This window comes from Budorcas taxicolor, chromosome 10 (assembly GCF_023091745.1).
Source record: "Budorcas taxicolor isolate Tak-1 chromosome 10, Takin1.1, whole genome shotgun sequence".
Lineage (NCBI taxonomy): Eukaryota > Metazoa > Chordata > Mammalia > Artiodactyla > Bovidae > Budorcas > Budorcas taxicolor.
The window spans coordinates 44,850,497-44,877,545 of record NC_068919.1 but is presented as its reverse complement, the minus strand read 5'-3'; the positions used below and the strand labels follow the sequence as shown (position 1 = coordinate 44,877,545).

Below are 27,049 nucleotides of genomic sequence, written 5' to 3'. Positions count from 1 at the left end.
GGTGGGTTGGGGGGTGTGTGGGAGGGAGGCAGTATATATATATGTGTGTGTGTAGATATTCATATGGCTGATGCACTCTTGTACAGCAAAAGCCAAGGTGACATTGTAAAGCAGTTGTACTGAAAACAAACCAAAACCCCCAAATCGCATACACTTTGTGAGATCTTTAAGAGAAAAGTCAAAGTACTTCCTCAGAAGTCTTGGGAGTCTGGTTAGGATGTGGGCTCTGGACCCCAGCTACAAAGGCTGGGATCAGACATTGCTGATGCGTGTGATGGGAATCAAATCAGGCTGGCTGGAATATGTCAGCACTCTTAGGGTGAAGAGAGAATTGGAAACAGAAATGGAGGAGTATATTCTCGACTCATAACTATTCAATTAGGTTTTCAAATCCAACCTTAAATAAAATGTGAGGTTTACCAGAATGTTTATTAGGGAACATAATCCAGAGAGGCAAGAGGAATGAAGGATAAGGCTATGTAGCTGTTAATGAAGAGAAAAGGAATTCTTGCAAGTGCCAGTAATGTTTTCTTAAGAATCTTCATCAAGAATTTGGGGTTGCTATGGGAATAGCGGTTTTGAGATTTTTGAAGGTCGTTTTGTACTATGTGATATTCCGCCCAAGAATTAGGTTGTCTTATTATGCTGCACATCTAGATTTAAAATATTGACAGGATACAGAGAGAGCCAGTCCTGAGGGATGCTGGCAGCTCAGTTGATGATGGACCCCAGTGTTTTACCATCTTACCACCTCTGTTGCAGAGGGTATCGTCTAGTCTTTGGATGGTTTTGATTCCTACGGGATAGAGCCTCTTGAAGGGTCTCATCCTCACCTCTACTAAATGGCAGTGTCACTCATTCCTATGAGTCGTTTGGCAGGGGTGAATGGTGGATGCTGTCATCTTAGTAGCTTAAAACAATCATTTCATTTTGCTTATGATCTTGTAGGTCAGGCATTCAGGAAGAACCAGCTGGAGTTCCTTAAGCTGGAGCATCCACTTCCCTGGTGGCCTCTTAACTCACCTGTCACAAGCCTCTGTGCTCCCGGTCTCTGTTTCTGCACCCCTGTCCCCAACACACACTAAGGTGTCATCTTCTGCAAGGTCTCTCTGCGTCGTTTGGCTTTCTTATATTGTGTTTCTCACAGGGTGCTTAGGCTTCTTCCATGGTGGCCGGCCACCCCAAGAGCAAGCATTCCAAGCAATAAAAAGAGAAAACTGTCAATTTCTTACAACTGAGACCTGCGCACTGACACCCAGTCCCTCTGCCATATTCAGCTGGTCAGGGCACTGACAGAGCCTGCCCAGATTCAAGGAAAGAGGACACAGACCTGCCTCTCAGTGGGAGGAGCGTTCAAGAATTTGTGGTTATCTTTCATCTTTCATAGGGCCATTAAACAGAAGGGAAAGAATGGCTGTAAGAAATACTGAACCATGACCTTACCAGAAAGCAATTTACTTATCTAATGATTCAGGAGAGATTAACTGATTGCCAGCCTTGAATAAGAATGGAACTGAGGAAGAGAGAGCTGCAAGAGGGGGAAGGTGGAAAGGCGACCAAGATAAACTTTACTTCTTAACTGCTGCCGCTGCCTTGGCCCTGCACCCTCCGTCCCATCATGCTCTGTGAACCTGCTGCTCTGAGCACTTTGGATTGGGTGCTCAAGCTTGGTCTCCTCCTCCTCCAGCGTTGGCTTACTTCTTTAGCCCTGGGTACTGCCTGTTGCTTTATAGGGGAATTTTCCTGTTTCTTGGGAACCCGGTGCCCACTCTCAGAATGGGCAGCGGTATCAGGGTGGGAGTGAGAACACAGACAGTGATTTTGGCTGCTTTGGCACTTTGGCAGTTGCTTAGTGTAGCCGGATTTCTTCTTGTGGGGACTACCTTACAGCCCATTTCCTTGCTTTATCCATGTGACTTTACCACTCACTCCTTACCGCAGTAATTTCAGAGAATTCTAGTTGAAGATAGACTTCAGAAATTTTAGCATAGAATAGGCTTGTGAGTATATGGTTCAGAGAGCGTTTATGGTATAAAGATTATATGCCTTGCTCTCTGAGCGACTGAACAACAGCAACACATCTAAAAATACATCAGTTGGAGGATAAACTGGGTTAGTCCTGGAGTCTGTTTCTACTCGTATATATACTGGAATATTTATAGAATTTTTTATGATATTTCTGCCCTATCCTTCGATTTCAAGAGGAGTAACTCTGCTGTTGATACTTTCATGGAGTATTTGTGTATGTGTGTGTATGTGTGTTTTGAGAAACAGCTGCAAATGTTTTTTCATTGGTGTGTTTTCAGACCCATAGAGTTGTAATTTGGGGTTTTGTTTTCACTTATCACTCATGCTTAATAATTTAGAATAAGTCTGTTTTATTAAGACGGCTTTATAATACCAGTATCTTTAAATTTAAGACATTTAAATTTAATTTTTGTTGTAAAAGAAGTAATGCTTTATGACAAAATTCAGACAGCATAGTTGAAAGTAGGGCTGTGTGGCTCCAGTCCCCCATCTCATTCTTTTTACATGACTGTTAACAGTTACTATATATCCTTTGAGATGTCAAACAGTTTATATACAGGTATATGACACTTACAGGAACACATAGTATGGAATCTTTTTAAAGCAAAAATAACAACTTGCTGGGCTTCTGCTTTGCAGCAGTCCCTGCCTTCAAACATTGAATTTGAGTTCCAGTTCTGTCCCTTACTAATGTAGCAAGGTATGTAACTTCTCAGTCATATGCCACTGCTTCCTTATCTATCAAACAGGCCAAATCATAGTACACACCTCTTTGGACTATAGAGGATTAACTGAGGAATATCTATAAAGTGGCACAGTAAAGTACAGTAGTGCTTGGCACATAGTATGTGCTAGGTGGATATTAAATAGATAAAAATGAACTTGACTCTTTAAAACAAATGTAAGTTACAAATATTTTCTTCTGGGTTGCTAATTTTTTAGAGGGGTGCACTTAAAAAGCTCTGTGTGTTGGTGGTGGAGGGCATGGTGATCTGAGTCTCACTGTTGGAGCAGCACTTTTGTCTCCAGTGGGTTTGAACAGTGACGCCACAGCAGCGACTCTGCTGTTACTGATAGGCAGTGTGCTGGGAATGCTTGCCTCTCAGGCATTGTGGAGCAGAGAAAAAGAAAAAAAAGCTGAAGAGTGTTGATTTAGAAAATTATACTACATTCACAATTAATCTTTTTGTTAAGCCTTTTAAGAAAATTAGGAGAGTGGAAGAATTTTATCTATACGGAATGATATTATTTCATCTATTTTGGGCTTTATCTTCTTTGAATAATTTTACACTTACAGGGGACATGCTTATCACTCAGTCTTCATTTTACAGTGAAGAAACAGACCCAGCACAGTAGTGATGTTCTCAGTTCTTTAAGTAGTAATGGTAGGGCCAGGACTGGAACCCTGGTCATCCTCAGGATCGTGAATTCTCGAGAAGCGTAAGAGCCTCTCTGCCAGTTGGAGCAACTGCTGCGTGGTGGATGCACTATAAAGTGCCTGCCCGTCGGCGCTGTGTGCTTGGACTATTCTTGCGTGTAGAGACGGTGACTAAGTTGTGTCGTAGCACTTGTGCATGCCGTTTTATTAAACAGTAGGATTCCAGGAGAATTGTTGATGGGGCTTGGATATCAAAAGTACTCTATCTTACTAGATTCTCTGTAGTGGATACTAAGGATATTGAAAATCAGTGGGAAGAAATTTATATTCAGTGTCGATGCCATTTTGTCTTCTGACACAACCTAAAAGTATTCGTGTGTAAATAGGCCTCTTTGAGCACAGAACTCCCTAGTTTTCTGCCTTTCTTTGTCTCTTGGTAAAGGAGCAGATCAGTCTTCCCTTCATAGGAATGTTGTTGTTGTTTAGTTGCGAAGTCATGTCTGAATCTTTTATGACCCCGTAGACTGTAGCCCACCATTCTCCTCTGTCCATGAGATTTCCCAGGCAAGAATACTGGAGTAGGTTGCCATTTCCTCCTCCAGGGGATCTTCCCAACCCAGGGATTGAACTCCTGTCTCCTGCATTGGCAGGTGGAGTCTTTACTGCTGAGCCACCAGGGAAGCCCCTTCATAGGAATAGTAGGGAGTAAAACCACTTTGGTTTGTAGATCACTTGGATGCCTTCCCACCATCAGTTGTCACTTCTGGATTTCCAGAGAGTTAAAGCTTTTGGGGGCTTTAGCAAGAATGCATGAATATGAGCATGTTTTAGAATCTGGGGCTCCTCTACCTATCTTGCCTGCCCAGCCTGTGTCAAAGCTTCTACCTTGTGCAGAATGGCCCTAGCTCGGGAGAGGATCAAGAGTCTCTACCCCCTTCAAAGGGGTGTTTCTGCCAACTTACAGAGCTTGTGGCTGAGCGTGAGAACAGGGCAGGGTCCTGAGGCCACAGCAGCAGGAAGAGAATGAGGGGAACTAGACAGTGTCTGTTCCCCAGGCTGAGATGCCCAGGAGCTGGGAGAGGAGACCTTGGCTCGGGGCCGCAAGAGTCTTGGCATATGGGACAGATTGCTGGAGGAGAGTAACTCTGAGGACATATCATAACCTGGAAAGAAGACCAGACTGTGTTTATGAGGTCCAGTGACCCTCCTGTGGCCATGTGTAACAGTGTGGGAAATACACTGCATGGCTTCCTTGCCCTGACATCACCTTGAAGTATAATTAGACCTAATAAAAAGGGCCTTTATGAGTTCTCAGTTATGGCTTATCATTCTGAACTTCTATAAGTTTCCATCCTTATCACCCGCTTTCTCTTAAGTACCAGCATTTACCGTTTGAAAAATAAAAACCTTTGTTTAATATTTTTATGTTTTGTCGAATAGTTTATAGCTTAGAAACATTTTTATTGACTATGTATGGTTTTATTTTATACACACACACACAATATAGTATTTCAGTTTTGTAATGGTTCTTATAGAGTTTTATAGAATAGCCTGCAAACCTCTAATGCAGTTTCCACAGGAAATGTGTTCATCCCACAGATAAATCTGAAACCCATCTGTCTGTAAACTGAGACTACCTTTTATAATAAGATCGTCCCCTTAAGATGATTAGAATGATTTTGATTATTTGTAGTAGTCTTTTACTCATGTTATGACCTGTTCTATTTGTAGCAATAATTGAGCGTTTAAATTACAGCCAGCATTTTTTCTTCTATTTTATAATTTTCCTGGGTACATTAAAGGTTTCATAATTTGGATAAGGGATATTTAAACAGAGTGAATATTCACCAAAGCAGTGTAATAAATGGCTTCATAATAACCCTATTCCCTGTAGTTTCCTAGCCTTCAGATGTTCTTCCGTTGTGAAAGTATTACGCACTCAGAGAGTACTGTCCTTTAAATAGCCAAGACCAAATGTCCTATCACACATTAAATCTTAACTTTCTTATTGTAAATATTCGTGATAGAAGAAATTTGGTTTCTTAATTTAGAAAATGAGGTCTTTTTTTTGAGATTTAGTAATAGACACACTCACTTGTTTCTAGTGTTTTGGAATGTCAATGCTATTTTACTTCCTTTTATTCTCTCTCCTTATCCCTGTCTTAAGCACCTATTTATTTATTTAACTGAGGTATAATTCATAAAACATAAGGTTAACCTTAAAAAAATTTTTTAAAATTTATTTACTGCCACGGTGTGCAGCTGTGGGATCTTAGTTCTCCAACCAGGACTGTGCACTCACCAGTGAAGTGCCGAGTCAGCCTGTGGCCACGGGGGGTTCCCCCAAACCAACCATCTGAAATGAGCAGATAAACGCAGCACATTCAGTACATCCACAGCGATCGTCCCCATCTTGTTCCAAGACATTTCATCACCCCCTACACGTGTTAGGCAGTTTCTTCCCTATTCTTCCTTCCCTCAGCCTAGCATATTTTTTAAAATTTAAAACTAAGGAATTAAAACTTTATGAGGTAACTGAGATTTTATAAGACGAGCCATTCTTGGTGGCTAAAGAATCTGCCTGCCAATGCAGGAGATGTGGGTTCAATCCCTGAGTTAGGAAGATCCCCTGGAGTAGGAAATGGCAACCCACTCCAGTATTCTTGCCTGGAAAATTGCATGGATAAAGGATCCTAGAAGGCTACAGTCCATGGGATTGCAAAAGAGTCAGATATAATTTAGTGACTGAGCATGCACGCATGTTCTAATTTAGTAACACGAAGAAATGCATTTACTATACTGAGTAGAAAAATTAGATCACAATATTGTATGTATTTTTTGTCCATGCATACACTTTACAACCATCAGGGTGGGGGAAGGGGGTGAACACTTGGTAGGGAACACAACAGTGATTTTGTTCTAGGTTTTCTTTTCCTCATTCAGAGGCGGGGCAAAAATAATCTTCCCATAGTTCAAAAAGCAAAACCGTCTAATGGTTAAAAACTTGGGGCCTGAGGACTTTCTGCAGGTCCAGTGGTTACACTTTGCTTTCTAATGCAGCGAGTGTGGGTTCAGTCCCTGGTTGGGGAGCTAAGATCCTACATGCCTAGTGGCCACAACCCCCCAAAAAACATAAAACCAGAAACATTGTAACAAATACAACAAAGACTTTAAAAATGCTCTACCTAAAAGGAATCTTCACAGTCCAACTCTCACATCCATACATGACCACATGAAAAACCATAGCCTTGACTAGACAGACCTTAGTTGGCAAAGTAATGTCTCTGCTTCTGAATATGCTGTCTAGGTTGGTCATAACTTTCCTTCCAAGGAGTAAGCGTCTTTTAATTTCATGGCTGCAGTCACCATCTGCAGTGATTTTGGAGCCTTCCAAAATAAAGTCAGCCACTGTTTCCACTGTTTCCCCATCTATTTCCCATGAAGGGATGTGACCAGATGCCCTGATCTTCGTTTTCTGAATGTTGAGCTTTAAGCCAACTTTTCACTCTCCACTTTCACTTTCATCAAGAGGCTTTTGAGTTCCTCTTCACTTTCTGCCATAAGGGTGGTGTCATCTGCATATCTGAGGTTATTGATATTTCTCCCAGCAATCTTGATTCCAGTTTGTGTTTCTTCCAGTCCAGCGTTTCTCGTGATATATTCTGCATAGAAGTTAAATAAGCAGGGTGACAATATACAGCCTTGACATACTCCTTTTCCTATTTGGAACCAGTCTGTTGTTCCATGTCCAGTTCTAGAAGAAGGCTGAGCGCCGAAGAATTGATGCTTTTGAACTGTGGTGTTGGCGAAGACTCTTGAGAGTCCCTTGGACTGCAAGATCAGCCCTGGGATTTCTTTGGAAGGAATGATGCTAAAGCTGAAACTCCAGTACTTTGGCCACCTCATGCGAAGAGTTGACTCATTGGAAAAGACTCTGATGCTGGGAGGGATTAGGGGCAGGAGGAGAAGGGGACGACAGAGGATGAAATGGCTGGATGGCATCACTGACTCGATGGATGTGGGTTTGAGTGAACTCCGGGAGTTGGTAATGGACAGGGAGGCCTGGGGTGCTATGATTCATGGGGTCGCAAAGAGTTGGACACCACTGAACGACTGAACTGAACTGAAAATGAATCTTAAAAAACAAAACAACTTACTATTATAATTACTTATTTCAGGATCATATTAAAGTTTTTTTCCAGACTGAATACAATATTTCTTAGTCTTTACTAAAAGAAAAAGATTTGTGGAGGAATACAACTAGATAATATTTGTAGTTTTTTAGCCCTTTAAATTGTATCTCAGACCAGGATTATCTGTTTCAAGTAAACTGTGTTCTAATTTATTTTTCTTTTAAAAAATATACTTTATAGGTCTTTCTTTTCAAACCATATGACTGTCATGTTTTTATTGATATAAATCAGATGCCAGAGGGGTGTGTACACATAAAAAGCCAATAGCCGAGACTGCCTCACAGTGGTCTTCCCGTGTACCTGCGTAAAATAGCTGTTAGCAGTTTGGCCTTCTTCTTTGTCATGTGACTTATATGCATGAATAACAAACTGGGACCCAACTGAGTAAAAAACTAAAATGCCTTCAGGACGGCCCTTAGCAGTTGACATAATGCAATAAGGAAAGGTAAAGGTAAGGTAAAGCCCTTGGTTAACTGGAAGGGGACTTTTGCCACTGACAACTTTCTTACGGGCTTCCCAGCTGGTGTAAAGCTGAAGAATCCACTTGCCAATGCAGGAGACTCTAGTTCTATCCCTGGGTGGGGAAGATCCCCTGGAGTAGGAAGTGGCAACCCACTGCAGTATTCTTGCCTGGAAAATTCCACGGACAGAGAAGCCCATGGGCTGCAGTTGGACATTACTGAGCACGCGCGCACAAACTTCCTTAGGCGCAAATAGAACGCTGTGCTGGGCAGACAGGCAGAGTCCCTTGAGCAGCGTATGATTGTGTTCCCCTATTCCTCCTTGCCCTCTCCTCCCCTCCTAAACAAATGAATGTATGGCAAAGGCTTATTTAACTCAGTAATGAGGGAACCAGTGGGATGGTAAAGCTGGTTCCAAGAGCGTTTGAGGGATTGAGTGAATGCAGACACCAAAGAATGAATGTTGAAGTAAATGGCTAGGTTAGATATAAAATCAATTAATGTCCTGCAGGGCAGTAAAACCATAGCCCTCGGAGTATGCTGGACAGCTATTATCTCTACCAAATAAAATCCTACAATTTTACCTGTAACTTCATGGAATTTGAGTCCTAATCAGTAGTAAACAGCAGGTCACACAGTGGTATTATAATTAAATATCTTTGGGATATTCATTGTATCAATATCATGTGTTTCATTATACATTGAAAGGGCTTATAGTCACTTTATTTCCGGTGTTGGCTAATTTTTCTTAGCAATAAGAAAGGCTGATTGTAACATATTGATTAGGCAAGACCGATATAGTAGGGATCAGATCTTGGAAGAGTTTAGTTTCTAGAACTAAGACACTTGAATTCGCCTCAACAAGTGTTTATTGAGCATATACTGTGTGCCAGGCTGTCGATTTATTATAATCCTGAGTGTTGGCTGTGCTGTCCCTCTCATGCCCCTAGGAGGCTGCCTAGTGGTTCTCAGGTAGTTGTCTCAGGGAGTCACCTGGGAAGTTACCTTCCTCAAACAGACATGCTCTTTGGTCCTTCTGTCCACACCTCAATGTAGATGTCTCTGCTTGGAGAACATGTGTATTTTGAAAAAGTTGTTTTCAGGTGATTCTTACATCCCTTCCCTTTTAAAATCACTGTTATGTTTATAGGGCTGAAAAAATTGAATAAGTACACAGCAAGCAAAATTGTAATCAATATTTTAAAAGTTTTCATACCCTGTTTGCCTACCTCATCCCTATAATAAATACTCAAAGTAATTAATATCCTGATTATACCCTCAGCTAGAATTACATGCAGTTATAATTTTAGAATTATATTTAATGCAACTGAGGCATTAATTTGGGAAGAATTGGGCTTAGTCTTCTGAATTGTATCCTTAGGCTTTGCCTCTCACTAAATAAACTGAAAGAGCTGTCATTTATAGTACCTTATGGTCTGTATGGTAAAGACATGTGATTCAAAGAATTAGACTTAGAAAATATTTTTAATGAGACAATAGATTGTCCTTAACTTGTCAGAGACTATGGCAGAAAGGACTAAGTAATGAAGGAGAAATGTGTTTAACTTGTGGTTAAACTGTTTGAGTTGAGTCAACAGTGACAGTGAGCAGCTGCTGTGGACATGCGTTCGGATTCCTTGCCGTGTAACTTTAATTAGGCAGCCATTTTGTGTAAATGCACTCACAAAGCGGGGATTTGTGATCTCCATGCACCTAAGCAGCCATGGAATTTATAACTTAATCACAGGATGTGTTATTACAGATTAGGGGAGAAACTGGGAAATAACATGATACAATTGGTATATTGTGTATTTTTCTTTTTATTAGTGTGCCGGTCCAACAAAAGCCCCTGGGTCTGTCTGACTTGTTCAAGTGTCCACTGTGGAAGGTAGGTGACACACTTATTGTTACTTAACTGCCCAGCTTGCTTGTTTTCAGTTTACCTTTCAGCTTTGGTCAAAGTTTCATCGATTTGGATTTATTTAGCACCATTGTTTAATCATGGTGTGTACATACTTCTCTGTAGGGCTTCCCTCTCCTAACAGAATCCCTTTGCTCAGCGGTGGAACTGAGGAAACGCTAGTGGCTGGGGTGGGGGGGACCCCTTTCTGTTGATACTCAGAAGAATGTGATGACCAAGACAGTCTTCTAGAAGATTTGATGGGCATGTGGCCAGTTTTGTTTCCCCTGTTACCTACCTCATCCCTACCTTTACTGACCTTTGAATCAAATCCCAGATCCCATATCATTCCTCTGAAAACAAAACAGATACAGGAATTCCCTTGACAATGGTCTCACTGTGAAGTCCATTATTAACGGTGTCTAAGACGTACCAAATATTTCACTGTTCCATTAGAACATTTTTGCTTTCTAGGGACTTAACACTCCCAAGCCTGGTTCAAGCCTAAGCTTTCCCTCCTAGTTCTTGGCTTCAAAATGATGTTACTTAAATATCAACTATTTTAGTAACTCTTTCTTCTAACACAAACTCAAATAAGTATCAGACTTGGTGTGCCGAGTAGTAGGCACTTTATTTCTATGGCTCTTTTAGCTTAGAAAATCTGCTTTGAATTTACTTCAGAAGTTAGTAGCTTAGCAGCGAGGGGATGGGAAATCATACTAAGTCCTACAGTCTGAAATTTATATTGTGTTTATGTGGGTGGCTTCCCCATTATTATTTGTAAACACTCAATGCATGAAGAGAGCATCTTCATTCAGTTAATGTTTGATTTTTCATATTTTCAGTCTGGAATTGAGTATTTTTTTTTCCATGTACACGTAAGAGTGCTTTTGGAAAATGTTAACTGCATATCTTAATTGTGGTTGTTGTGGTTTTGAAATCTCTAGGATTTGGGGAACCTGAAAATACTTTGTACAGATAACATTTAAAAAAAAAAAAAAAAGAAGAGAAGTAGAAGCACTTAAATTCTGCACTTGAAGAGACAGATTCCTCTCCTAGATTTTGAGAGGTGAGAATTATAATGCAATAAAATTTATATAGTTCTGTCCTCCAGTTGCCTCCTAGTGCTCTACAACCAAAATCTGGAAGGTCATATGTCAACAAAAAGACCTGACAAACTCTCAAAAATTAGAGAGATTAAGGTTCTTAATAGCAAGCAACACTTAGTTCTCTAAGTAAGTATTAGAAGAATAAATGGAAAATTTTCTAGGCTCTGTAGGTAGTATGTTTCCAGTTGCAATCAATCTTAGGTTTAGAAATTTGACATAGTTTCAGAGAAATATGATCAAGTAGATTACATAGATAATGAGAGTACCTTGCATTTGAATCTTCATTTTATACAGTTGATTGGCTATTTTTCTTTTATCATATAATCCTGGGTGTTGACTGCCAAGAATTCTGATTTTTTTAGTAATTTAGATCTCTTGTCTATAGGGGAGTCTTAAATTGAATATTCTTTGAGCTAGGAAATATAGTTTATCGGTAGTGTATTTGAGTTATATATCTTATTGGCCGTTATGACACCGTACCATTTAAGTTATTTTTCCAGTTTTTGTATCATTAAAAAATCTGTGATGTTGTATAATGACACTTTTCCTTTTTTAGACCAAATTATCTGGTTAAAATCTAAAACTGGATGAGGGAAATGTTTATTTTTATAGTAGTTTATACATGACTGTTAACTTCTGATATGTATTTGAATATTAGCCAAAACATTGCTAATCTTAATGTCCTCTTTAGTACACTTCTTACTTTATCACTGAAATTTATTATAGCAACCATGAAAACATCTAGTACATTTAGAGGCTCCAGTATGGTTAATAAAGAACTATATACTCTGTTCAGATGATCAGTTTTCAAAGACTTGAAAGTGGTAATGCCTTTATTATTGTTCCATATTGACTTTTATGGGATTCTGAGGGTACTCGTAAATATTACTGTTGTTTTTCATGGCACAGTACAAAAACATGTAAGCATAGGCTATTGAGCTGATTAGATACTGAACCTATAGGGTTCCTTGGAAGTTATCTTTTAGTTAAATATTGGATGTTTTCTGATCTGTCCAGTGTGTTATCTTGAAGTATGTTTAATGTGATGACTTTCTAAGCAGTTACGTTATTGAGATTCTGAATGGATAGTAAGTAAGCATATAAAGGAAAATACAAGTAAAATAAAACTGACCTTCATTCATTCATTCATTCATTCATTCATGCATGCATGCCTTCTGAGCCATGGATTATAATAATAATCACCAGCAGCAGCAGCCCATAGGGTATAAGTACTATTATCTCAGTTTTATAGATGAGAAACAGAAGTAGAGAAGTGAAGTAACTCACCCAAGCTTACCAGACCAGCATGTGACAAAGCCTACTTTTAAACCTAGGCTGTCTAATTTTTGAATTTATACTCTTAATTATTTATATTTTTAAATTCATTTTAGTCCACTTTTGTGAACAGAAGACCCTACACACAAGTCTTTACTATGTTTATTATAGTGAAAAAAATGGGAGGAAACATGATCCCATTGACATTAGTAGTGCCTCTGATGCCTCTAGTTTTCCTCGGGTAGAGAGGCTGGGCTTGGCAGTTGATCCTCCCTCTGCTGTACTTAGTCGCTCAGTCGTGTCCAGCTCTTTGTAACCCCCATGGATTGTAGCCCACCAGGCTCCCCTGTCCATGGGATTCTCCAGGAAAGAATACTGGAGTGGGTTGCCATGCCCTTCTCTAGGGGATCTTCCCAACCCAGAAATCAAACCCAGGTCTCCCGCTTTGCAGGCAGATTGTTTACTGTCTGAGCCACCAGGGAAGCCCGTGATCCTCCCTGCTTACCAAAAACTATCCTACTTTCTCCAAGGTAAGTGTTGCTCCTGTACAATTAAGGAACCTTATGAGAATGTCACCTTAACTCTCTGAGCAGATTTTGTTACTATATAAGCAACAATTGTTTTGCCTCTTCTTAGTTTACAATTAGTCCTTACCGTCTATAAACTGGCTGTTCGCTAGTAACTGGAAAGTTTTTGCTTTATGAAGGTCTTTAAGTAGTAGTCAGTTGTGGCATTATATTGTACAGTGTTTAGGCGAAGGTATAGATGAAACTTTATTTAAATTTCATTTTGCTTTTTGTGATAAAATGATTTGTTAAATCTGAGTTGGAAAGTGTTAGAAAATTTTTATGACTATAGTCAACCTTTGATTATCTTTGTCTATGTAGTAAGAAATAACAGTTTATATAAGCTTGAGATGATTTGTGTTTTGTTAGGATTTCTTTTAAACAAGCCCTATTTCCATGTTAGTGGAGTGATTATTCAGGCATTCAAATAAAAGATCTGAAGCCATATTGATGAGAAAGAGATGGGAGATTATCCTGTTTCCATGTCTGACTCTCATGTTTTATATTAAGCAGAAACCCAAGCAGAGCTTGTGGCCCTGTGGACAGTGATTGAGTAATTCAGTTTACAAAGCTTGTCTTTGATAATAGCCTGAGTTGGGGGCTAGCAGCCTGAGAAAAGCTTAAAAAAGGAAAAGACTAGCAAAAGAATCAGCAAAGGAGTTGATAGGTGGTATTAAAACTGATTTAAATAGATAGCGCCTTTCCTTGCCTAGCCCAGTCTTGTGTATAATTAAAAGTTGATTGTATGTTTGCAAAAAAGGAGCATGTTTTAAGAACTCAGCTTAATGAATCACCAAGTGATGAATGCTGTTATAGGATTGAATGTACTTTATTAGGAATTCTTTCTCATTCTTATTTGATTACCATCTAATTTTATTATCATCTCCTGCTATTTTAACTTCCAAAGCAGTATTTAGATTAAAATAAATTTTCATTTGATTTTTGGAAGGTATGTGAATGGCCATGCAAAAAAACATTATGAAGATGCACAAATACCCTTAACCAACCATAAGAAATCAGAAAAGCAAGAAAAAGCACAGCACACGGTGTGTATGGATTGCAGTAGCTACAGTACATACTGGTAAGTATTAATACTTTCTGAAAATGATATTCGTTTACTCTGTGTGAACAAGTGTTTGCTTGTCTCCTGGCTGTTTCCCCTCCTCTAGTCTCTAAGCCAGTGGGGGCTGCCAGCACTGCCCTCTGGACCTGTGGGGATGCACAGAGGGCTGGGGCTGTCAGGACTGCCTGTCCTTGATCATTCAGATGTAAGCTTGCACGGCGCTTTCCACTTCTTGGCTGCCTCTTCTTCCCATCCTACTAAGCTTTAGGGAAACGAAAGGTAACTGTTGTTGTTCATTATGATTTCTTTTCTTTTTCTTGTTTTGTTTTTAATTAAAGAATAACATGATAGAAATCCATGTTCCTACTGTTCCAGTTTACATCTTGTTACATAATCTTAAAATCTTCACTTCTTTGTTTAAAAGATTATTTTGACAGTCTCTCCTGTCCAAACACAGTTCCACTCTCCTCCTCTTCTCTGTAGGTAAATGTTAAGAATTTCACGTGTAGTCTTTTAGGCTAATTCCTTTTTAAATTATTTTTTCTTTTTATGTATTTGGCTGCATTGGGCTTAGTTGCCCTGCAGCGTGTGGGATCTTGGTTCTCCAACCAGGGATTGAACCTGAGTCCTCAGCATAGGTAGGCAGATTCTTAACCACTGGACCACCAGGGAAATCCTCAGGCTAATTTTTTTTTTTTTTTAAAGTATCACATCCTGTAAAAGGATATTGGAGGCCTTATTCTCTCTTTGTGATACACTATACAGGTCTGTTTCATATAAATGACAATAAAGTAAGAATTTTTCTGACTACTTAGAACAGGTTATTTAGGTTACAAGTGATATTTAACAATCCACATCCATTTGGTATGCTCAGAGAGTCAGTGTATTTCACAGTTTTACTTTGGTGTGAAGCAAATCTCCTTCCTTGACTAGTAAGTTGTGAATAAATCTTTATTGTTTTTAATCATTTTACTGAATTTGAAAGGTTTTGACATTGAAAGGAGCCCTTTGGTTTTTGTTTTTGCCATACAGCCCTTGAATGCTGTGTGGCAAAAACAATACATGAAGGCAATACTGGGCAGGAATGGGGATTTAAGGTCCAAATACTGCTTTTGATTCACACTTTCTACTGAAGTTGTATGCTTTCTGTATCATTGGTTGACTATTGTATTGTAGAAAGGTGTCCATCAAAAGGCAGGGAGAAAGGTCAATGGCTTCCCAAGTTTACATTTTTACAAGTTTACGGTTATAATGCTGTGGCTGCTGAATAAACCATATTAAGATTTAGTCCTCCAGATCGCTACTGTTTCAGTGATTCTTTGTGTGGACGATGTCCAGACCTGAGAGACAAGCTAGAAGCAGGCAAAAACATCAGTAAAAGTGAAAATCTCGTGAAGATTTTCTGAACCTAGTGCTCAGTTTATTGTTGTTTAATCTCATGAAACACTCCTTCCTACAAAAATTAAGCATTAGCCAAGGTGTTAATGTATTTTCATTAGATTTTCCCCCTTTCCCTCAGGACACTTATATACTAGAATGACACAACCATCTAACTGACAGAACTGTGTGTTTCTATAAAGTTGTGAGTATTTCTCCTTCAACGGCAGAAATTAAGATCATTCTTGGGGTATCTGTCTCTAAGTCATCATTGTAGGTTGTGTCAATCTGTATGCACCAGATGTTGAGAACTTTCATTCTTCTTGATAGTTAGCAATGTGCATGAGATGCTTAATGGGAAAGTTTGGAAATACAGTTGGGTCTCTGTGTACAGTGGGTTTTGTTGCTATTAGTAAGATTATGAAGGAATAGTAACTCTTGAAGAAATTTAAAGAATTATCTTAGAATTTTCTTAATGGAGTAGAATTCTATTTGTAGGTCTCTTTAAAAATAATAGACTATGTACTTTAACATCTTTGTATATTGCATTTTGGAGGAATACCTTTATTAACTTCGACTGGACTTTAATTTGCTTTCATTTCGTCTAGGGTACTAAAGTACAAGTCATTTCATGGCTGAATTGGAATTAAGTGGTAGATCTTGAACCTTGGGGAATATACACCATGGCAGGGGCTTCTTGGCCAACTGCCAGTCTTTTGTGTGAGGCTATACAGAGCTGCAAGTGTGTGGACACCCAGAGCTTCTGAAATGCAGGAAGGGAGCTGCAGCTGGTCACATAACCGTCTCATTTGTGGGTTTAGAACAAAATGCTAGAGAATCATCCTGCAGTTTTATACTGACAGCCTACAAGAAATCTGTGATAGTGATAAGCTGGTGGAGCTGTAGTTCAACATTTCTCCCACACCTCTCAATGATTAAGAAACAAAAAAGATTTCTTTTTTCTGTATGGCGTGTGTGTGTGTACGTGTGAGTATTTTTCAGTGCACCTTAGTAATTTTGCTTTAGTTTGTAGATTTTCCTTGTATATACATTTCTTTTGGTTAGACTGATTGGTTTGCTTCAGAGATAAAATATTGGTGTATTAGGTTTAACCTATTTGATTATTAGTTATTATTTTGACTGTAGCTAATGTTAAGGCTCCTTTTCCATGTGCTTTGTCCTCTGAAGAAGTTGAAACCTGCTCTAAGGGCTGCAGTTCTTCTATCGTTTCTTTCCCCTTTCCATGAGTCCCTGCCCTGTCCTGTTTTTGCATATCCTTTATGAACTTATTACTGAACTGTCTGCACGCCCCTCCCCCACCCCAAGCTCCAATTGTAGCTGGATATAATCTCTCCTAAGTTCACAGTCCCTGGGATACTTGTAATTTCCAGCTGCATGTTAGTTATTTGTAAATGTCCTTGGGGACTTCAGGAACCGTTTGTCAGATCTTTGTATCGTCCGCAGTACTCAGTGTCTGGTGCTGAGTAGGCAGTAGATGTTTGAAAGATTTGACTTTTGTTCGCTATTTTCCAAAAGTGGTGAAGGTTATACCAAAACTATACTGCTGTAACCCTCTCGATCCTCTTGGAGGACTGAGGAGCTGCAGAACACTTTTCCTGAAGAAGAGCCAAATCACAGCATATGTGAGCTATTCCACTGACTTCCTGAGAGGGACAGTCTTGCAGAGCAGGTCCTTTCACTTCCTGTATAAACAGCACACCCAGAAGAAGCAGGCGTCAAGGAGGCAGAACAACATAAAGTGGGTCATGATCTCAAAAGAGGGAAGCCAGTACCAGAAGGGATCATTTTGGCTTGACACAAACCCACTCTTTCAGGAGACAAATGAAAATTTTAATAAAAATGAAACTCTCCAGATTTTCACACAAGGGCAGGCGTTCAGATTTTTGTGTGTAGTGTTTCCTCTCCTCCCACTCCAGATTCTCTCCCGTAGTCACTGCAGATGGAACTGTATGTGGTACATATTATTGTGTCAAAAAGAAACAAAAATTAAATTTAGGAACTTTTATTTGACTTTTTTTCCTCTTGTATTTTAGATAGAATTCATTAAGAAACATTGTCAAATCTCCAGAATATACAAGCAGCTCCTGTAGCTCAATGTCAGAAAAACAAACAACCCAATCAAAAAATGGGCAGAAGACCCAAACAGACACCTCTCCAAAGAAGACATACAGATAGCCAACAAACACATGAAAAGATGCTCAACATCGCTCATAACCAGACATTTACAGTTAATAGATTTAAAATGTTGAACAAGTCATTGTTGGCATCTGACATAGTCTTGTCAGCTTATCAACAAAACTGAATTTCTGAAGATTCAGAAGTATGAAAGGAATAGTAAAACTAAATTACTGGAATTTTTCCTTCCTGGCAAAGTAATTAATGTTTTAAAGCACTGTTTCAAACAAAGAAATATTATGAAATGTGAGTCGATTCACTTGTCTAGAAAAAAGGCTTGTATTTTAGATTTTAAACACCCATAACAAATAGCAGTTTTAACAAAAACTTATAAAAGTAAAGCTTTTATTTGTGGGCTTAAATGTGTGCTGAATCATTTTCAAAGGCAGTTGTGATTAAAAAGATCTTTTGTTGACTATCCTTATAAACGTTTTGGACACAGATTTTCAGTGTTGTAAAGATTAGAGAACAGGAAGAATTTTGTTTATTTAAAAACAGTATTTTGAAGTTTTATTAAAAAGAAACTTTAACTCGTAGTCTGAAAACAAAAGGCTCTTAATAAGCTAGTACTTGTCTGCTTTTAACAAAGGGAATGGGTTTTCTCTGCAGGTATTCTAGTTTTCCAAAATTGGTTTAGTTGATGGCAGTACATTAGAATTGAATAAAAGAGAATTTAAAAATAAGCTTGCTTTCTAAAAGAGTGCTTTGGATTTAACTTTTCTTGGTTTGAAATAGATGAAGTCATTGGAATATCAGCTTTGCTTGGTTTGTGGTTTGCTCTCTGTAACTATATCTGTCATTATAATAAAGCTGGAGGTCAGAGTTTGTTCTAGACATCACATTATGGTATCTGTTACACAAGGGATGACACATAATTTAAAACTTAGTGATCGATTTGTCATTGCTCTTTCTTGAGGGGTCCTTTTTGCATAAAAGTTTTTATTTTCTTTGTATTAGTATTATACACAGCTTACTATATAATGATTGCTGTATAGCCAGTAGATTAAAGGACTTGTTTCTTTACTGTTGCTTAAAAACAAAAATCAGGTTCATTTGTATGATGACTTCCTCTTGTTTCACGAGAGTGAAGGTGGGTTTGGTCTGGGAGGCTTGTTAGTATTTCAAGAGTATGATGTGCAGCCTTGTGGCTTGGGTAGCTTCAATAGCACTGCCAACAGGAATGGAGAGAGCTGTAGGGTTTTAAAGCTGAGAAAGAGAGTTTTCTTTGTTTTGAGTCTGACATCTGTGTCATATAATATGGTAGCAGTTGAACAGTTAAAAGTGGCTGGTGGGACTGAGGAGCTGAATGTTCTGTTTCATTTTAATGTTTAAATTGCAGCATGTATCTGGTAGCTACTGTGTCAGATAGTGCAGCCTCAGACTATTAAAATTTAACATTGAGTATACTAATATTATGAAACTTTCAAAACCATAAGACAAAAATCTGATAGAAACTCCAAAAAGAAAATGTCAGTTGTAAATAAGTATAACTTAAAGCCAGTCTAACCCAGGAAGATGTGTCAAAAAGAAAAATATGTAATTACTGAGTCAGTTTCACAAGTCTGCCAACACATTCATTTTTAAAGGAAATCCCAGATTATTGTACCATTAGAAGCAAAGGTACATTTATAAATAAACAATTTCTGATTCTTAAAAACTAATAACATTGAAATAAAAGGAAACTATTAAAATAGGATGGTCCCCCCAAAAGAAAGCAAGCATCATATGCAAATTGATGAAATACTAAAGCTGTTTCCATTAAAATCAGAAACAAGACAGATACTTTCAGTCATTACTTACATCATCACCACTGTTATTAAACATTACTTTTGCAGTTCTAGTCATTGAAATAAGACAGAATAAGTAAATAATTGGTATAAATTTGGAAAAAAGAACAAATTATTTCTGCTTTCAAATTGTTCAATGCCCAGAGAACTCAAGGAGACTTTAGTAGAAAACAAGTGGAACTAATAATTAATTTTGAAATGGTCAGTTCAGTTCAGTCACTCAGTTGTGTGAGACTCTTTGCGACCCCATGAACCGCAGCATGCCAAGCCTCCCTGTCCATCACCAACTCCCAGAGTCCATCCAAACCCATGTCCATTGAGTCGGTGATGCCATCCAACCATCTCATCCTCTGTCGTCCCCTTCTCCTTCTGCCCTCAATTTTCCCAGCATCAGGGTCTTTTCAAATGAGTCAGCTCTTTGCATCAGGTGGCCAAAGGATTGGAGTTTCAGCTTCAACATTAGGCTTTCCAGTGAACACCCAGGACTGATCTCCTTTGTGATACATGATAAATATACAAAAACTAACAGGTTTCTCTTTATTAGTTAAAAATGGAAATGATGAACAAAAAAGCATTCAACATAGGACAAAAATTACAAACTAAATCTAGGAATAAGTGTATTAATGAAAGACACCAAAGCAAAGCGATAGATCCTGTTTGAAGATTTGGCATTACGAGCAGTTCCTTTCCCCCTTAAGGTTTTGCCTTCAAAAATTTTCCCTGGAGACAGGAACTGATGAACATGATAATCCTCGAATATAATGTGAACAACATCCCGAAAAATCAGAATAGCGGATATGTTGCTTTTATTCAATAAGTAAATATTCATTGAGAACTAACCAGCTCTGTGTTAGGAGTCTAGTTTTTAGTGCAGTGGTCTCTAAAACAATGTCCTGGAACATATGGGAAGAAAATATCAGAACTTCTGAAAAAATCATAGGCAAATATTTTAATATACCTACTGCCAGCTGTCCGTGGACTAGATGGTTCTGTCATGAGCTACACAGAGTGTCCTGAATCAGCTGCATGTGTGGTGGCCTCACCCTTGTTCGCTTTTATTAGCCTTGTGCAGTATGCTGCTGTGTTTTTTGTCTGCTCAGTTACATGGATTTACTTTATGTTACCAAAAATCAACCCTCATCAAGTGAATAAACATTTGGACAGATTTTTACGAGGAAAAAAAATCCTTCAAGATGAAAACAGTAATGATAATAACACAAATACTGGTGAAAAAGGAAAAGGCAAGCTGACATACTACACTCTTACTTTGATCTCATCAAACACATTACAAAATAAAAATGTTGACTACCTAAATAATGGAGAAGGCAATGGCATCCCACTCCAGTACTCTTGCCTGGAAAATCCCATGGATGGAGGAGCCTGGTGGGCTGCAGTCCATGGGGTCGCTAAAAGTTGGACACAACTGAGCGACTTCACTTTCACTTTTCACTTTCATGCACTGGAGAAGGAAATGGCAACCCACTCCAGTGTTCTTGCCTGGAGAATCCCAGGGATGGGGGAGCCCGGTGGGCTGCCGTCTGTGGGGTCGCACAGAGTCAGACACGACTGAAGTGACTTAGCAACCTAAATAAAAACACAGACTAATCAGATTTGATTAGGACTTCCCCTGTGGCTCAGTGGTTAAGAATCTGCCTGCAGTGCAGGAGACTCGGGTTTCATCCCTGGGTTGGGACGATCCCCTGGAGAAGGAAATGGCAACCCACTCCAATATTCTTGCCTGGAGAATTCCATGGACAGAGGAGCCTTTCAGGCTACTGTCCATGAGGTCGCAGAGTCGGACACAGCTGAGAGACTAACACTTTTCCCCTTCACTTTCAATCAGATCTGATAAATCGGACAAAAAGTTTATGAGACTGTATGAGATACGAATTTATATCCATTATCATTAATGTCAAACCTCATCCTGTGTATATATTGTACTTTGAGATACTGGTTTAACAAAAGTATTAAAGATATGAATAACAAGACATTTTAAAAGTTTATTTTATCTCTAGCTCATTCTTCTAAAATTTTTTTATACTGTACATATATTAAGTTAGATTTCCTTACATTTCTAATTAGGACAGCCATGTGTAAGTGTGTTGTGGGTGGTGGATACTCAGTTTTGTGGCTAATTTTTAAATCTCATTAGAAGCCATTGCAAATAATTTGGAAGATTTTGCCTTAATGGACCTGTGTTTTGCCTTTATAATTAGAGGGGGCATGAGGTACAGGGTGAAAATAGGAAGGAAACAAGTGTTTCTAAAACTAGAATTTTTAAAAGGAGGTAAACCATATTAAATTTCAGGATGAGAAAATGATTGAGCCATGCTGCATGTTTTAATTTTTGGAGAATGGGGAAATAAAGTACAGATGGGGATGACCAAGTAAGGAATATTTTTTGCCATTGAACAGTGAATGGTGTTCCACATGGAAATGAGGGAGGGTAAGGGGGTTGTTGATGTGTGAAGTGAAAGCTGAAATCTAAGCGTAAAGAAGGTAACACTGAAGTGAAAGGGAAGATTGCAAGGGAAAGATGAGAGAGAAGAAAATTTAGATAAAATCGACATTGCAGGACTGTTAAATACTACAGCTTAATTCAGCTACAGCTATTTATGGACTTGACTGTAATTGTACTTAGATAGGGCAGGGACAAATATTATATGAAAGGAAATAGCCAAAGTATAGGAGAAACTATTAGTTGAGATGGAGGAGGAAAAAGGTGGGTTTGGGGGTTGGTTATAGAAATAAAAATAGAAAAGGATTAGGCATGATTTTAAATACTAGAAATTAGAAAAAAAAAATCTGAAAATGTATGCGTAAGAAATCAGTGTAATGAAGAAATTGGACAATTTTGTTATTCAGTCATGTCCAACTCTTTGCGACCCCATGGACTACAGCATGCCAGGCCTCCCTGTCCATCACCAACTCCCAGAGTTTACTCAGACTCATGTCCATTGAGTTGGTGATGCCATCCAACCATCTCATCCTGTCATCCCCTTCCCCTCCCGCCTTCAATCTTTCCCAGCATCAGGGTCTTTTCCAGTGAGTCAGTTCTTCGCATCAGGTGGCCAAAGTTTTGGAGTTTCAGCTTCAGCATCAGTCCTTCCAATGAATATTCAGGATTGATTTCCTTTAGGATGGACTGGTTGGATCTCCTTGCAGTCCAAGGGACTCTCAAGAATCTTCTCCAACACCACAGTTCAAAAGCATCATTTCTTCAGTGCTCAGCTTTCTTTGTAGTCCAATTCTCACATCCATACTTGGCTACTGGAGAAATCATAGGTTTGACTAGACAGACCTTTGTTAGCAAAGTAATGTCTCTGCTTTTTAATATGCTGTCTAGATTGGTCATAACTTTTCTTCAAAGTGTCTTTTAATTTCATGGCTGCAGTCACAGTTTCAGTGATTTTGGAGCCCCCCCAAAATAGTCTATCACTGTTTCCATTGCTTCCCCATCTATTTGCCATGAAGTGATTTTTTTTGCCTTTTTTTTTTGTATTAGAGTAGCAGAATTTGAAATTAATTATGTTATCCATCTTTTTGCCAAATTATTTAATAGTGTAAATAATTGGTATTTCTTATGAAAATTTACCTGCTACCTGGTGCAAGGTGGTAAAATTATTTGTATATCTTCTGCTTTGAACAACAGTATGTATATAATACCCTACTCTACATTTAATCAGTTTATTAACTATTGGTTTAAAATACTTTAAAACTAGCATTGTGTTTGGTTCAAGGAATTTGGGTTGAGACTAATTTTTACATACCTGAGATGATAGTATACTTTGTCTCAATGTGTTATAAGTAGAGAAGGATAAGAATCCTCCTTCCTTGCCTTTTTATATCTCATTTTCTTATCTAACATTTCAACATGTTGTCTAATATGATTTCTTAAGTATTATTTTTTGTCTTTAGTGTCCAGTTTACTTCAATTTTCTTAAGCATTTCTTTCTTTTCAGTAAATACAGAAGTAAATATTCTCTGTATCAGACAAGTAGTCTAGTAGAGGTCCATCTTTACTTGAAGAATCGCCTGAAATCATGAAATGTAAACTTGCTTTAGTATTAATTCAATAGCCTAAAAGTTGGCTGTGTAATATAGATAGTTCCTGACTTTTGTTTGTTAGACACATGAAGTCCTATTTATATGAATGAAAAGATGCCAAAACCTGCACCTCAGCTCCAATTTCTCAGTAGAAAGAAGAAAAAGAGAACAACTTTTTATATTATTGCAGTTACATTTTGGGACCCAGGTGTATTTTCACCTTAAGACATTTAGCTGTATTTTATAACAATATTTATTCAAAATGGGACATGCCCTCTAAGTTTCTGATGCCCAGTCTGGAAGCTCTGGAACACAGCCTACAAGTTATGTACTCCTTTGTACTTCTTCTTCTGGTGTAATCTCCTTGGGAGGGAAAACCAAGAATGGTGGCTCATTTTTTTCAGGTGTTAGAGGCAAGCATAATTCTGACCTAATATCTTCAACATAATTGCAAAGCAGGAAGAGATTCTTAGAACTTGTTTACTTTAAATTCTTCTGTTTGTCTTGGGACTTTTTAATACCAGTATTAATGGGAGAGTTTCCACTTTGAAAGCAGTGTCTCAGCTCAAGGCATCAGACAGCATTTAAATCCTTATTTATTTCCTACTTCTGTTACTTATTTTCTTTTGACCTCTGGGCCAGGGAGGAAGAAGAAATCAACACACAGGGAATGGGGCCGGCTAGAGAAGGGTGTGTTATAAGGCAGCCCTGGTCACACAATGGAAGGAAGCCGACATTTACTGGCTCTGTACCACATGCCAGACGCCCCTGGAAGTTTTGACCTATGGAAGCAGGTGCTTTCCTTTCATCATTGTCATCAGATAATGCTTGTATAGTGTGATGAATTCAGACAGGACGAAAGTTAGAAGCCTAGAAGTAAATGTCCTTCTTAGTGACTGTAAGAATTTCTGAAATCTACTCTTGGAAATAAGGACAATTGTGAAATCCTAAAATTTTTTAAGACGAAATTCAGCCAAAATCAATTGATTTCTTCTAGTTCATTGAAGTTATACTTCTTACCTCTTTATGACAATGGTAGTATTATAGAATAGTAGAGCAGCCAGTGTCTTAGATATTTTCTAGGCCAGCAGTCCTGTCCAAGAGAAATAATTCATCATGTATTAATACAGAATTTTCTAGTAGCCACAATAAAAAAGCAAAGACAAACAGGTAAATTCATTTAAATTGTATATTTTATTTAACCTGGTTATCCAAAATATTGGGTGGCCAGAAAGTTTGTTCTGGTTTTGTCATAAGGTGTTATTGACCCTCTAAGATCTTACGGAAAAACCTGAATGAACTTTTTGGCCAACCCAGTATTACCATGTCAACATGGTAATCCATGTAGAATTATTAGAGATAGTTGGTATCTTTTCTTGAAATATGAAACCTTCAGAATCCAGTGTGATATTTTATACATATAGCACATTTCCATTCAGATGCTAACTTTTCATGAGAAATGCTTGATCTGTATTTAGTCAGAAGAGTTGCCATTGAAAATGTAGATTCCAAACACTATTAAAATTTTTTCCAATAAAGTACCGCCCCCCAAACCCCCATTTTCTTTAATACTTGACATCTGTACTGACAGGACTGACATCTTTTTTTTAGAATAATTGACTGAGGCAAAAGCATATCAGTTTCAAAACTGTATCTAAGTTAGGTAAATCCACTCACTCTTGTAACAACTCAGTATTATCAATATCAAATTCAAAGGGCCATTGTATATACTGAAAATCAGCTCTAAATTTATTCATGTCAACAAAGCATTCTTTAATTTTTCTTGTAGCTATTAGAGCCAACTTACATAATGCTATTGCATTTTAAATCTCTTGCATATTTGTTCATGTTGAAATGTGTAAAACCATTATTAACTTATAGTATGAATAGTTTAAATTTTAACATAAATTCTCATACCTGTCTAGCTATGTCAAAAACAAGCTTTTTCTCTCTGGATCTTTAAATTTAGCTCCTTCATGTGCACTGTGCTATAGGTAAAAAATGTAAGTCATGGGGTGATGTTTTCTCTTATGTTGAATATTGGCAGGTGTTCCTTTTGATTCTAGAAAATCTTGAATTAGAGTTAACAGAACAGTAAACCTTTGTAAAATCTGCCATGACTCAAGCAGTGAATGTTGGCAAAGAGCATGTAGTCATTAAATTCATTATCTTCTGTCTCTTGTAACAGTTCCACTGGTGATGAGTCAGAACATTTGTACATGTATACTGAATAGCTTTAGTAAACTGCATCATTTTAATAACTGCACCCATGATACAGTCCACTTCAGAGCACAAATATTTTCAGTATCAAATGAAGTCGATCAAATAAGGGAATTAATTCCAGTAAATCTGGGGTTTTGATCCCACATAACTGGTTCTTGTTTGTGTTGATAGAAAGTAGCTTTTTCCAGTCTAACTGAAAGTGACAGATGTAAAAGATTAAAAAACATTTGCAACATGAGTTTGATTGCTTTTAAGGCAGGTCAGGAAGCAACAGTTAGAAGTGGACATGGAAAAACAGACTGGTTCCAAATAGGAAAAGGAGTACATCAAGGCTGTATATTGTCACCCTGCTTATTTAACTTATATGCAGAGTACATCATGAGAAACGCTGGGCTGGAAGAAGCACAAGCTAGAATCAAGATTGCTGGGAGAAATATCAATAACCTCAGATATGCAGATGACATCACCCTTATGGCAGAAAATGAAGAGGAACTAAAAAGCCTCTTGATGAAAGTGAAAGAGGAGAGTGAAAAAGTTGGCTTAAAGCTCAACATTCAGAAAACAAAGATGATGGCATCTGGTCCCATCCCTTCATGGGAAATAGATGGGGAAACAGTGGAAACAGTGTCAGACTTTATATTTTGGGGCTCCAAAATCACTGCAGATGGTGATTGCAGCCATGAAATTAAAAGAGGCTTACTCCTTGGAAGGAAAGTTATGACCAACCTAGATAGCATAATTCAAAAGCAGAGACATTACTTTGCCAGCAAAGGTCCATCTACAAGGCTATGGTTTTTCCAGTGGTCATGTATGGATGTGAGAGTTGGACTGTGAAGAAAGCTGAGCATCAAAGAATTGATGTTTTTGAACTGTGGTGTTGGAGAAGACCTTGGACTGCAAGGAGATCCAACCAGTCCATTCTAAAGGAGATCAGTCCTGGGTGTTCATTGGAAGGACTGATGCTAAAGCTGAAACTCCAATATTTTGGCCACCTCATGTGAAGAGTTGACTCATTGGAAAAGACTCTGATGCTGGGAGGGATTGAGGGCAGGAGGAGAAGGGGATAACAGAGGATGAGATGGCTGGATGGCATCACCGACTCGATGGATATGAGTTTGAGTGAACTCCGGGAGTTGGTGATGGACAGAGGGGCCTGGCATGCTGCGATTCATGGGGTCGCAAAGAGTCGGACACGACTGAGCGACTGAACTGAACTGAACTGAACTGAACTTGCCATAATTGCAAGTACATGCTGCTGAGCTGCTAAGTCGCTTCAGTCATGTCCGACTCTGTGCGACCCCATAGACGGCAGCCTACCAGGCTCCTCTGTCCCTGGGATTCTCCAGGCAAGAACACTGGAGTGGGTTGCCATTTCCTTCCCCAGTGCATGAAAGTGAAAAGTGAAAGTGAAGTCGCTCAGTTGTGTCCGACTTTTAGCGACCCCAT

At 38.6% G+C, this 27,049-nt stretch overlaps 2 protein-coding genes across 3 annotated transcripts in view; both read left to right on the top strand.

Moving 5' to 3' along the window:
• USP3 (ubiquitin specific peptidase 3) overlaps positions 1-27,049 on the top strand; it is a 96,263-nt gene that overhangs the window by 17,437 nt on the left and 51,777 nt on the right. Inside the window, exons 1-3 of one of the 2 annotated variants that reach the window (XM_052646185.1) lie at positions 11,002-11,029; positions 12,796-12,874; positions 13,860-13,991. In XM_052646185.1, coding sequence (XP_052502145.1) covers positions 13,963-13,991 — 29 coding nt within the window. In that variant the 5' untranslated portion in view covers positions 11,002-11,029; positions 12,796-12,874; positions 13,860-13,962. Of the gene's footprint in view, positions 1-9,887; positions 9,949-11,001; positions 11,030-12,795; positions 12,875-13,859; positions 13,992-27,049 lie in introns of those variants that run through there. The other variant, XM_052646184.1, reaches the window with a different exon arrangement.
• SNX1 (sorting nexin 1) overlaps positions 20,340-27,049 on the top strand; it is a 587,700-nt gene continuing 580,990 nt past the window's right edge. The window contains exon 1 of the mRNA XM_052646183.1: positions 20,340-20,343. The gene's annotated coding sequence lies outside the window, so the exon portion shown is untranslated. The remainder of the gene's footprint in view (positions 20,344-27,049) is intronic.